Source organism: Necator americanus, chromosome III (genome assembly GCF_031761385.1).
Source record: "Necator americanus strain Aroian chromosome III, whole genome shotgun sequence".
Taxonomy (NCBI): Eukaryota; Metazoa; Nematoda; class Chromadorea; order Rhabditida; family Ancylostomatidae; genus Necator; species Necator americanus.
This window is the reverse complement of record NC_087373.1, coordinates 22,865,417-22,877,547: the sequence shown is the minus strand read 5'-3', so window position 1 is coordinate 22,877,547 and position 12,131 is coordinate 22,865,417. Positions and strand designations below refer to the sequence as shown.

The window sequence follows — 12,131 nt, the reverse complement described above, 5'->3', positions numbered from 1 at the left end:
TGCGAATTGCAATTGGTTGCAATTACATTGCTAATTTGCACGCCTAAACCATCATTCTTCTTTTACTGGTATTAGATCAGTTCGAAAAGTTCATAACCTGGAACAGGAGAAGTTTCCCAACGGCATTCTATAGAAGAAAAAGTGGTAACAGCAATCTACAGGGTGGCACAGAGAAACGGTTAGCTTTGAACGTAGTGGTGGCAGCTGGAGGAGTTGGTAGACAGGTGGGGTGGCACCTTCAGTACACAACTACTTGCCACTTAGTAAGCATGAACCACTAGATCGATTCACAATGTCCACAAGCATTCGTCCAAAGTCATTTTACAAAAATGATAGTGCGGCTGCTGTTCAATCCTCGGAAGCCCCGAAGCCATTACTCTTTAGGACGTCATATCATCGTTCCAAGTTGCCACGCCACGCATTACATGAATTGAAAATTTTTGAGAAGTTTTTGCTCTAAAAAAAGAGTCCACCTCGGTTCCAACATGCTCAATGAACTCCACAAAAAATGGAAGTAGTTCACCCCGAACGTTAAAATGGCCATCATCTTACATAATTTGTTTTTAGGAATTGAATTTTTGTTAGAACACTTAATAACATGTTTTACTTTTTTGTTTCCAACAATAGAACTTGTAAATTCATTTTCCTTACGCTTTTTGAAGTAACTTCGAATTTTCTCGTTTTCCTGTGCCACTCCGTATTAACACAAAACGCAAAACTGTACGTCCGACGCGAATTCCCAGCACCTCAAACTTGGAAACTGGAGTAAATCAAACTCTTACGACAATGAAGGACGACGGATAAACGCCTACACGCTCCACTCAATTCATCTCAGTATCGTCTGAGGTTCATGAATACGTGTTCAGCCTTACAATGACTTGCCGGAGTGAGCCGTTGTCAAATCAGTGTTTTATCTTTCCAGACAAGTATGGCGCCAATCTTTCGACCCCTGAAAAATTAAAGGTTTGGCTTGCGCTAGGGCGGTCTCGAACCATCGATCAGGCATGCACTCACAGCAGACCCTCTTACCAACCACGCTACGCCCGCTTACGTCTACTGCCATATCACGTGGAAAGCATACCATCCCATCCAATCTAGCCAGTTAAAGACATCACCCCACGAATCTGAGGTGGTGCAGAGTTCAGGTGGAGTATTCGTATACGGGATGGGAGACTACGAGAAGGGGGTGATTCCGTCCATTTCTTCCTAATTACCGTAAAAAAGGGCCCGGAAGATGCGGCGCCGCACAAGGCAGGCGCGCTCCAGTCGAACTCCCTGTAGAAAACAGTGCGCCAGAACGCCTGAAGCCGTATCTTCCGGGCCGTTTTTTACGGCAATTAGGAAGAAATGGACGGAATCACTCCCCTTTCTATAGTCTCCCATCCCGTATACGAATACTCCACCTTAAATCTGCACCACCTCAGATTTGTGGGGTGATGCCTTTAAGTAACGCCCGGGAATCCCAGATGTCGTAAGCGTTTGTTCTGCATCATATCGATAGACTTTATCGATGTGAACATGAGCTAAAACCTGTCTGCTGGTAATTGAACCGATCGATTGCACAGTGCTGTCAACCGCCGCATGTTTGCACCGTACATCGCACAAAAGAGAATTCCGAGTTAGAGCATGTGATAAAATCTCACAGAAAACATTTGATCAAGAGGAGGGAGGAACACGCATTCAACATTGCTGCAGTGGGCGATTATGAGGAGCGAGATGAACCAAGGTGTGCCTAGGGCAATCATCATGTTTCTCCTTGTATATTATATACTGTTACTGATAATCCTATCATGTTTTTATATGCGGATCACACTTGCACTTAGTTCGCAGACGAAATCTTCCAGCAGTTATCGATTTCATAATGGTTTTCTATGATTTTGCTGCAAACTTATCACTTGCGGGGTTGCGGGATGCGACGAAAACCGTAGGATGGGTGTTATGTCGTCGTGCTGTTACCAGCGTTAGCACCGCCAGAGGCCAGCGAAGGCGGCTGCTAGCAGTGTCCAAAACGGTATACTCCTGTGGATTTTACTCCTTAGAAGGGTTTTTACTCCTTTACTTGCACTGTTAAACGTAAACTTTATTTAAAACTGAAGTTAAAAATACTAGAAAACAAAAGAAGCGATTTAAAGGAAGTTTCACATCTACGGTCGACACATCACATACAAAATTTCAAAAGTCGAAGTCTGAAGGCTGTTGGGAACCATTATCGTCAATTTTCCGAGAGAATTATTAGAATTAGAAGTTTTTTTTTTAGATTTTTGTTTATCACTTTAATTCATAAATAGCACTGTTTCTCACGTTACAATTTTTCGACAATTTTTGGATCTTTTGTTCCTCAAGGATAAACGACAAACTGCCAGACGTTGGCGTAATCAATCCTCCTGGATGCGCCAACGCATTCACTTCAATTCAGAATCGCTTAAGGTTTTCGAACGTGGAACTAGCCTATATAGTGACTTGCAAAGGAGAGTCGAAGTATTAATTCTGTGTTTTTATCCATCTCTACATGTCTAGTGGGGTGGGTGTAGTGTAGCGATAAAGTGGCACCAGAATTGTCTGGGAGGATAGAAACACTGATGTGACACATCGGCTGACCTCCGCAAGTCATTGCACAGGCTAGTTACGAGTTCGTAAACCTCAAACGATTCTGAATTGAAGTGAACGTGGGGGCGCATCCCAAGCGGATTGATTAACGCCAGACACTTTATCCTTTATACATGTCTGGTACCGATTCATCGAACCCAAAAGAATGAAGACTTTGGTTGGCTGCAAGGAGGACTTGAACCATCTATCGCACAGCGGCGGCTAAACATTTTACCAACTGCGCTACACTCACTCCCATTCCTTTCCCAAATAAAATAATGCTTCACAGAACTGTCATTTTCTTCATAATCAACATTTCTAATAAACGCAGTGCGTAAATTTCCAGAAGGATCAGTTTTGTTGAGGTGAATTTCATCACAGTGGCCGCTGAATTGTTTGGTCAATATGTTTTATTCGTGTGGCTAGAAATTTCTTGGAAAACAAAAAACAACCAGGACATGTGTTCTTCCCATCTACCATATTCCATTTCATTTCCTTAACCATTTCAAATGCTAAGGCCAGCATCTTCGTCATGCATTAATTTTCACTGTCCGCTGAAACAACTAGCCTCTTTCTGCAGAACACTGAACACGTGTCTATTTTTATGAACTTCTGGGAGAAGGTAAAACGTAAGAAATGGATTAGATGTACAAGCATACTATTTCTTTTCTACAGGAATCACATTATGTTCAACAGTAGCAAAAAAGAAGGCGCCTCGAACAGACTTGGAGTCGTAAATATGCAACATCGCAAGGAGAATTATTCTGTCCAAGAACAGTCCTATGGATCATAAAAGGTATGATCTCCGGACAATGATCTTTCCATGAGAGGCACTTGAGTAGACAGTGAGAACTGCAGCGCGCGTTTATAATCTAAGTGAGCTCCAAACAAACAAGGCCGCCTATTCCTGAGGTAAAAAAACTCGCACGCAAGTGCGAACAACTACTAAAGCTTTCAAGGGCACTGGACAACGAGTTCTACCGGCAAATTCGTACCTATTTGGTCGGAAAGGTTTGAAAAAGTGAACTTTAGGAAATGCTAAAATGCGATGTATCACAGAATGACACAGCTGGACTTTTCAAAGGCACAGGAGAAGTCAGAATTTCACAACGATGGGATACATGAGAGGCAATACCATGTAGCACTAACACTATCATTAACGATCCATGTCGCTCTCGCTCTTCCGCAGAAACCACTGTCGGCACAGCGATTCAAGGCGTGAGATACCGTCTTCACGACCACATGCTTCTTGTTCAATTTGCCATTGCTGCAGCATCAGGTTCGCGTAAACTGGTTGTACAAAATAACTGCAAGAAAAACATATATAGACGGCTCCAAATGTGTTCAATCGGGTAACTACGAGGTGTCTACTGCCACACAACCAAAATTAAGGGACGGCACCCATACTAATGCTATTTCAGATCTTAGATCCTGTAGCAGCCATCTCAGTAACAATAATCAAGTCCGTTTGGACCACTTCATTACCCACAATTACAGTCGAAAAGAGAATTTAAGACGAATGGGTGCATTTGCACAACCGAGTTAACGCGAGCGATTCCAAATGTTGGTGCATCCTGATGTCAAATCAAAAAACAACTCAGGTCTTTTCTAACCAAATAATTCCAGACATTAGGATCTTTGGATTCCACTTTTTCACACCTTTCAAATCCTCTGTACGAAAAGTTTGTATCTGGAAAGGTTAAAGACTACAAAAACAACCTCAATTCTGCCATTCCGTCAGAGTCTCACTTGCATGAACCATATCCACATCGCGTCCATGATTATAGAGGTTTGACGGGAAACATGCTTGCCAGCCGTCTTAACCTCAGTCAACTGTGAGAAAACCTTCGACAACACAGAAACAAATGAAGTTTTATCGGTCTGATCGATCAGGAAACGGATACTCCATTTATGAGAACCTTGACCAGTTGCTAGCATAAATACAGCAGCACGACAAACATCTTCCCCCACTCTCTGACCTTTGAAAAGAGTGTACGAAAAAGCGATTCTATAAATATATGATGAGGGATAAAGGATAAAGTGTCTGGCGTTACTCAATGTGTTTGGGATGCGCCACCACGTTCACTTCAATTCAGAATAGTTTGAGGTTTACGAACTCGTAACTAGCCTGTGCAATAACTTGCGGAGACCAGCCGATGTATGAAATCAGTGTTTTTATCCTCCCAGACAATTCTGGTACAGATTCATCGACCCCGGAGATATGAAAGGCCCGGTGAGCAACAGGGTGGATTCGAACCTCTAATCGATCGTGCAGGCAGCGGAACCTTTTACCGACTATGCTATATACGCCAACATATTTGCAATGGAAAACAAAATCACTATCTTGATAAATGACGTAAGGAATAAAAGAGCATCTGCAAACTTGAAGTAAAGAAGGGGGAGAGGCGGAAAAAAGTAGGATGCATGCATTTTTATTCTCCATTTATTCTCCAACATTTCTTCTTATGCAATGTCCTTGTCTTTTCAGAAAAACTGGTGAAGTAAATGCGGCGCTCATGGAATTAAAGGAAGCAGGAAAGAGAAGCAGGACAGGATTTAAGCGGAAGGAACGCACAGTTCGTGAAGAAACCTCAGTGTAGAGATGGAGGAGTTCAATTTGAAGGTTATTTCAAGGCTACTAAACAATGACTACTTCATTACACCTGCACCTTCTATGTTTTATAACCATTAAGGAAGATATAAAAGAACAGGAGCCGGAGAAGAAAGTAGCGTAAATCTTCCGAGGAGATAAGTTGCTAACGATGACCGCGAGTTTACAGCACAAGTATTCTGTTCCTCATATACGTATATATAATCTACAGACAGGTGAACTTATCACAAGGGTCCCAATCTATGATAAATTCATGCAAAACATAGGTCTTTTAAGCATGGGTGCCGCCTATAATAAAAATGAAAATGGCTTTGGACTTACCTTTGCATATATGCAGTATCTGCAGTAGGGAAAATTAAACGGAAATTGCCGCGCCTCCGATATTCATCTGAAAAACGTACTTATCAAGCGAAGACAAATTAAAATGAAATGAGTCATAAACCTTCAAACTCGACCAATGTTCGTATGTCTTCTTGCGTCAATCTTTTCAGAATTCGGCGATTCAAACGGCCTTCATCCAAAAACGCTGCAATCCAAGCAGCTTCCTTCTGAAACAATAGCTGCTATACTATAGTTGCTGCTACCATTATGAAGCAAGAAATAGGTTTTGACAACATTAGAGAAAAAAAATCACTGTTCAGCAATTTTTTTTCAAGTATCATATTCGTTATAAGGTAGCGAACAATGTCACATTGTTCTACTCGACTGAAGTTAGCATCTACTTTTAGCTATAAGTACGATTTCTTATAAATACACAAATAGTGAGATAACTGTGCTTCCCGTAGCGAAAGATACGGAAATACAAAGGAAGAAAGGGAAAGAAACATTTGAGTGAAAGGAAAACAAAAATAGAATAATTTACTGAAGAAGAAAGAGCCTCCGAATTCAAGAACAAGAAGAATTGCAATCGCAATTGATAGATTTTGGGCCAAAGTGATGAATAGGAACAAACCTAGGCGAGAAGAGTTTTTTTTTTAAGTTCCAACCACTACTTCTTCTCCCATTCAAATGAAAAAAGAACCTGCACATGCTCCTCCTCCTTTGGCCAATTTCGTGGCTTTGTGCTGTAGTCAGCCGTACTCATTTCATCAGGACTGCAAAAAATTCAAAATGAAGACGCAAACAAGGTTTCAATATGTTCACAACTTTAAACGCATTCAAAGAAATTATAGTTTTCCGCACCTTGGAGGTACACAAATCCCAGCCATGTTGAGTACATCTTTTGCTAAAGGCGCTTTTACAGAGACGTCCAAAGGAGTACCAGAATGCAATGACGGTGAAATGTTGACCTGCAAAAAAATTCCAGCTCCCCTACAAACACAAAGAAAAGAAAACAAAATAATAGGCTCTCTGGTTAGTAACGAAAGGAATTTGTTCTTTAAAAGTTTTCAAAAGAATTCTTGATTAGGAAAATAGACTGCAATCTTATCTTATAGACGAAATTATTAATTTATTTATATTGGCAAGAAAAGTTCTGAGATGTATCTTTTGGTAAGTGGTTCGATCTAGAGGACCAAGTTCAAGTGAGCTAGCAGATAAGGAAAAACTCTCCATCGGCGTTTATTAAATAACTCAGTAAGGTTCTGACCATGGCTTGAGCGCCAAGAGCGAGGTGGACAGCGAACAGCCAAGACTGGCAGCAAAATACCGCACACCTTCATATAGATGCTGCTCCGCCAGATTCTTCAGTCGAACGATATTGCAGTCCGTCGACCAGAACGAGGCTCATCTTCGAGTTTCTTGTTTCCGGCTTTGAAGAGCTGGAACCAGCTGCGCACAGACCGCTCAGAAGGGGCTTCAGTGCCGAATACTTGACTTAAGTTTCGATAGGCTTCAGCAGCGGGGTGGCCACATTCAAACTCGCAAAGGAGTACGTGTCGAATATGGGTGGAATGTCCGGACATTATAGGATGAAATAGGCAAGGAAGAGGGAGCCAGATATGTTATTTGTATACAAGCGGTAGTGTCCTTATATAACACATTTAAAACGGGAACTTGCAGAACATTTCAAAAAATCTGCGCTACTGCGAAATTTTCGGCAGATACTTCCCGAACGCCGATATAACACACTCCTTTTTGGATTACTGGGGAGAATTGAATGCAATCACGCTCATACCCGTGAACCCCATCCCCATACACTCGTGAAGAAATCCCAATGCCAATTTCGTAAAACGCAGTCTCAAGTTATTCTGGAACATCATGGTGCGCGACGCCGTCCGTGCTCGTATAATATTGATCCCACTGTGATGTGGTCTATTGTCCTTTTTATCTTGAGAATCACTGGACTATTTGGGAATGTTTTTAGTGCTTGGGTTTAAATAATTGTAAAAGCTATCAACATTCCCGTTTCATTTTAATTTTGTTCAACGATGAAACAAACGCATCATAGTGGTTACAAAGTTTTCTTTCCCCTTGGTTATTAATACAAAAGACAGGCTTGATAGAATGTTCGCAACCTTCACTCTTTGTTTGTGTGATGATAGAAATAATTCAGCAAATGCAAAATTTGGTGGCGGTTGTTGGCACTTTTCATTCTAAATAGTCGCATGGAGGGTCCCACCCCTCTATGTATTGACTTCAATACCTCATGTCATTGAACAATTTCTATTATCTCTTCACTTAATACTTTAATTTTTTCACTTCGTTCTAGCAGCAAATCTAGCAGTTCTAGCTGATAGCTAAAAAATAATCCAACTTAAGCGTGTTATTTCTTTTTGTTGAGATCTCCACTTTCCTTTAACTTTCTCCTTTTTCTCATTCTTCCTTTTCTTCAAATTTTTCCATATTATATCTTCGACTTAACTGCTTTTCTTAATGTCATTGCTGGCTTACACGTCCTGATTGTATTGAATTATCAAAATGTGAAAGTTAAGAAAGTTATTCTTACCTCCAGAAGCCATGGTTTAAGATCTTCGTCGAGCAATATGTCCACTCCAAACAATTCATGACAAATAAAGCTAAACATCAAACGATTTTGGAAAAATGTTAGGTAGAAAAGATTGATCACAAACAAACAGAAACAGGCAACAAACCCATGCTGGATATGTCGGACCATGTGTTCTCGGATAGGTTTCTCACAGGCGATAAAAGCTTTGACAATCACATCTTCTATGCGTTCTCGAATTCTCGCTGAGTTTATTCCCTACAACGAAGTATGCAGACTAAAATAATAGAGAGCTCGATGAATACTTTGGAAGTGTGAATATCAGACAGCGCACATCATTTTCAAAGTACTGCCAAAGTTCAGTGATCCGCCATTTCGGTACGGGTGAGTCGGACACTCCGTCTTGCTCAGCAAGTTTGTTGATACTGTAGTTAGTGAGGTGCATGTATTTGTTGGAGACAGTGGAAACACATTTCGAGTACCTGAAAGAACTTTTAGAAAAGTAGGTATGAATAAACGTATGGAAAAATAAACTTTACAGAAAATCAAAGGTGCAAATCTTTGAAAAAAAAAGCGAGTGAAGGTAATATAACACCAGGAAAGTAAACTCCTGCCAAAGCTATAAGATTGAGCAATAAGCATAGAGAGTTTTTATAGAGGTGAAAAATGTGCGTATGAATAGACCACGGATCTCCCTCACTAGAGGGATCACAGCCGGTTAGTCGCGAGGCTACGTGGCGCGTCCCCGGCTGGCGGATAGGGGGCTAATCGCGGACCAAAAGCGACCTTGTGCTTGCCCAGAGACGCAGGTGGATTCAAGGGATGGACTCCCTGTTTCTGCTGAGCCAGGACTGACTCATGACATCCTTGTATCCCGCACGTCGGTCCGGCCAAAAGCCTGCAATCAAGTGACTGGGAGGTGCATGGGAGGCGGTGTGGAGTCGCCTCCAACAAATAAGCTCCACATGTCCACTCCGGGAGAACGGAACTTCTCCCAGAAGCTCATGGGACTAGAGGCTTGCAAACTGCCCATGGGTTTTAAAATTTTTTACGCAAAACACAGTAATAGAAAAGAGTCTCCTGATTCCGGAGGAAACCCTGGTACGGTAGCGCCAGGTAGTACGGGGTTGCAGGAGTCATGTAGGCTACCAAAACGGAAAAGGACTAGGATGGCGATCTGTACTTATAACGCACGTACGCTTGCATCGGAAGCGGCCATCGAAGATCTGATGATGCAAGCTAAGAAGATCAAGTACGACGTCATCGGACTGACCGAGACGAGACGGCGTCACCTTCTCAACGCCGTATATGAAACTGGAGAAGAACTGTTCTTAAGAACATGCGACAGTAGAGGTGTTTGTGGAGTTGGCATCCTCATCAACACGAGTATGGCAAAAAACATCGACTCTTTCGAACAACTTACGACCCGAATCGGACGTCTGCGGATGAAAAGATGTCGCCCAACACCAGCTTTGACTATCTTCGTCGCTTACGCTTCAACATCAAGCTGCGAAGAAGAAGTCGAAGCTTTCTATATGGAGAAGTTCTATCGAGAAGGCCTTCCACAAGGTCATAATTGGCGATTTCAACGCCAATGTTGGCCTAAGAAGAACGCCGGAGGAACTTCACATCGGGACCCACGGCCTACAATGGAATGACCAGGGGGAGAAGCTTTCCGAGTTCATTATGACGACTGAGACCATCCATGGGAACTCGCAATTCCAGAAGCCCTCCTCTCTACGCTGGACGTGGGAGTCACCCGGTGGAGGGTGCCGTAATGAAATAGACCACATCATCGTCAATAAAAGGTTCTGCCTGACGGACGTCGCTGTTGTACCAAAGTTCTATATGGGATCGGACCATCGCCTCCTCCGAGGAAGATTTTCCTTCACAAAGAGAGCAGAGAAAGCCGCCAAGTTCAGGGAGAGAAATCCCAGGACTACCATCAATTGAGATCTCTTCGCTGCACTAGCTGGCTTTTGGGAAGATTCTGCAATGGACAACATCGACTAGGAATATGACCGGCTCGTTGAACACCTTCACGACTGCGCGAAGAAGGCTGAGAGTTTTAAAACCACCAAAAGGCTCCTGTCTCTTGAAACTCTTGAGCTGATACGCCAGCGTGGAGCTGCACGAGCCGAAGGGAACCAAGAACTCACGTCCGAGCTCGCAAGGCTTTGCAGAGAGGCGATAAAGGAAGACCTTAAAGAGAGAAGAGCAGAAGTGCTGGCTGAAGCTGCAAAGGCGGGGAAAAGCATCCGCTATGCCCGTCGAGACTTCGCCACTCGCAAGACGAGGATGACTGCTCTCCGGAACTCAAAAGGAACAGTCATTGCATCGAGAAGGGGGAATGAGAAAATCATCTACGACTTTTACTCTGATCTCTTCGACAGCCATGTCCACTTGCCTCCTCACCATCTGAGGGAAGACGGACAAGTCATTCCAGAGATTCTCCCGTCCGAAATACGACATGCTATCATGTCGGTAAGAAATCGTACGGCACCCGGTTCCGACAGAATAAGACCAGAACACCTGAAGAGCCTTCCGCCAGTACTCATCAACACCCTGGCGAGGCTCTTTACACGTTGTCTGTCGGAATGCAAGGTTCCTAAACAGTGGAAAACCAGCAAGACCGAGTTGTTGTATAAAAAGGGAGATCTACATGACATCGGCAACTATCGTCCAATCTGCTTACTGTCAGTCATCTACAAGCTCTTTACAAGAGTAATCCTTAATAGGATTGAAAAAGTCTTGGATGAAGGACAGCCATGCGAGCAAGCAGGGTTTCGAAAAGGATTCAGCACGATTGACCACATTCACACTGTTTCGAAACTCATCGAGGTATCACGAGAATACAAGATGCCGCCCTGTCTCACCTTCATCGACTTAAAGAAGGCCTTCGACTCAGTTGAGACGGAAGCGGTCGTGGAAGCCTTGGACAACCAAGGCGTCCCTACTCAGTACATAAAGGTACTTCGAGAGTTGTACAGTAACTTCACGACCGGCATTTCGCCATTCTACAAGAACATCATAATTGACGTGAAGAGGGGGGTCTGACAGGGTGATACAATTTCACCCAAAATATTCACAGCAACCCTCGAGAACGCAATACGAAAGTTGGAATGGGACGACATGGGAGTGAAGGTTGATGGTCGGCAGCTACACCATTTGCGCTTTGCTGATGACATCGTACTGATAACACCTAGCATCAACCTAGCGGAACGAATGCTGACCGAATTCGACGAAACATGTGGATGCATCGGTCTTCAGCTGAATCTACAAAAGGCGTTGTTCATGCGGAACGGATGGGTCTCTGATGCCCCATTCACGCTCAACGGAACGAACATATCCGAATGCACCAGCTACGTTTATCTGGGTCGGGAACTGAACATGACGAACGACCTGACCCCCGAGCTGGGCAGGAGGAGACGAGGGGCTTGGGGAGCGTACAAGACCATCGAGGATGTAGTGAAGAAGACCAGAACACCCGGCTCCGTGCACACCTTTTCAACACCATCGTACTTCCTGTTTTGACCTATGCTTCGGAAACCTGGGCATTTCGTAAGCAGTAAGAAAACGCGGTGAACGATATTGAACGCGCAATTGAGAGAGTGATGCTAGGAGTATCCCGTTTCGCGCAAGTGGGGGACGGGATTCGAAGTTCTCTCCTACGTCAGCGATCGAAGATTAGAGACGCCACCGCGTTTGCCAAGGAAAGTAAAATAAGGTGGGCCGGACACGATGCGCTTTAATGACAACCGTTGGACCAGAGCCGTGAGCGACTGGGTTCCCCGCGATATTAACCGCACTACAGGAAGACCGCCGACCCGATGGTCAGATTTCTTCACGAAGTCCTTCAAAGAAAAATATGATGCTCTTCGTGTCCCACGCGAAAGGAGGAACCACTGGGCTACTCTGGCACGCGATCGGAACAAATGGAAGAATTACTGGCGCTCGCTCGACCAGTTCGGAGATCAACGGGAGTCAAGGTGATCAAGGTGATGAATAAAAAATGCTTTCAAAATGTAATGTATCATTCGCAAGAGAATT

The 12,131-nt window shown here is 43.5% G+C and overlaps 5 protein-coding genes across 7 annotated transcripts; 4 read left to right on the top strand and 1 right to left on the bottom strand.

Moving 5' to 3' along the window:
• Positions 1–3,742: 3,742 nt before the first annotated feature.
• Positions 3,743–8,526, bottom strand: RB195_010568 (uncharacterized protein; the record flags this gene model as incomplete). Of its 2 annotated transcripts, XM_064191641.1 has the most annotated exons (10): positions 3,743–3,893; positions 4,200–4,276; positions 4,336–4,594; positions 5,519–5,585; positions 5,640–5,745; positions 6,219–6,291; positions 6,380–6,486; positions 8,085–8,154; positions 8,230–8,339; positions 8,416–8,526. In XM_064191641.1, the coding sequence occupies 10 exons, from the start codon at positions 8,524–8,526 to the stop codon at positions 3,743–3,745; spliced, it is 1,131 nt and encodes a 376-aa protein (XP_064049224.1). The 2 variants fall into 2 exon arrangements, with proteins under 2 accessions (XP_064049224.1, XP_013290597.2); XM_013435143.2 differs by lacking the exons at positions 4,200–4,276; positions 4,336–4,594.
• Positions 8,527–9,004: 478 nt separating this feature from the next.
• On the top strand, positions 9,005–9,739 carry RB195_010567 (uncharacterized protein; the record flags this gene model as incomplete). The annotated part of the gene is made up of 1 exon (XM_064191640.1): positions 9,005–9,739. One exon carries the CDS (start codon positions 9,005–9,007, stop codon positions 9,737–9,739), a length of 735 nt encoding a protein of 244 aa, XP_064049223.1.
• A 47-nt stretch (positions 9,740–9,786) lies between these two features.
• RB195_010566 (uncharacterized protein) lies at positions 9,787–11,138 on the top strand (the record flags this gene model as incomplete). 2 transcript variants are annotated; one of them, XM_064191639.1, is made up of 2 exons in its annotated part: positions 9,787–9,843; positions 10,095–11,138. In XM_064191639.1, 2 exons carry the CDS (start codon positions 9,787–9,789, stop codon positions 11,136–11,138), a joined length of 1,101 nt encoding a protein of 366 aa, XP_064049221.1. The 2 variants fall into 2 exon arrangements, with proteins under 2 accessions (XP_064049221.1, XP_064049222.1); XM_064191638.1 differs by lacking the exon at positions 9,787–9,843 and having other exon boundaries at positions 10,380–11,138.
• Positions 11,139–11,213: 75 nt separating this feature from the next.
• Positions 11,214–11,615, top strand: RB195_010565 (uncharacterized protein; the record flags this gene model as incomplete). Its single annotated transcript, XM_064191637.1, has 1 exon — positions 11,214–11,615. One exon carries the CDS (start codon positions 11,214–11,216, stop codon positions 11,613–11,615), a length of 402 nt encoding a protein of 133 aa, XP_064049220.1.
• A 207-nt stretch (positions 11,616–11,822) lies between these two features.
• Positions 11,823–12,074, top strand: RB195_010564 (uncharacterized protein; the record flags this gene model as incomplete). Its single annotated transcript, XM_064191636.1, has 1 exon — positions 11,823–12,074. One exon carries the CDS (start codon positions 11,823–11,825, stop codon positions 12,072–12,074), a length of 252 nt encoding a protein of 83 aa, XP_064049219.1.
• Positions 12,075–12,131: the final 57 nt, after the last annotated feature.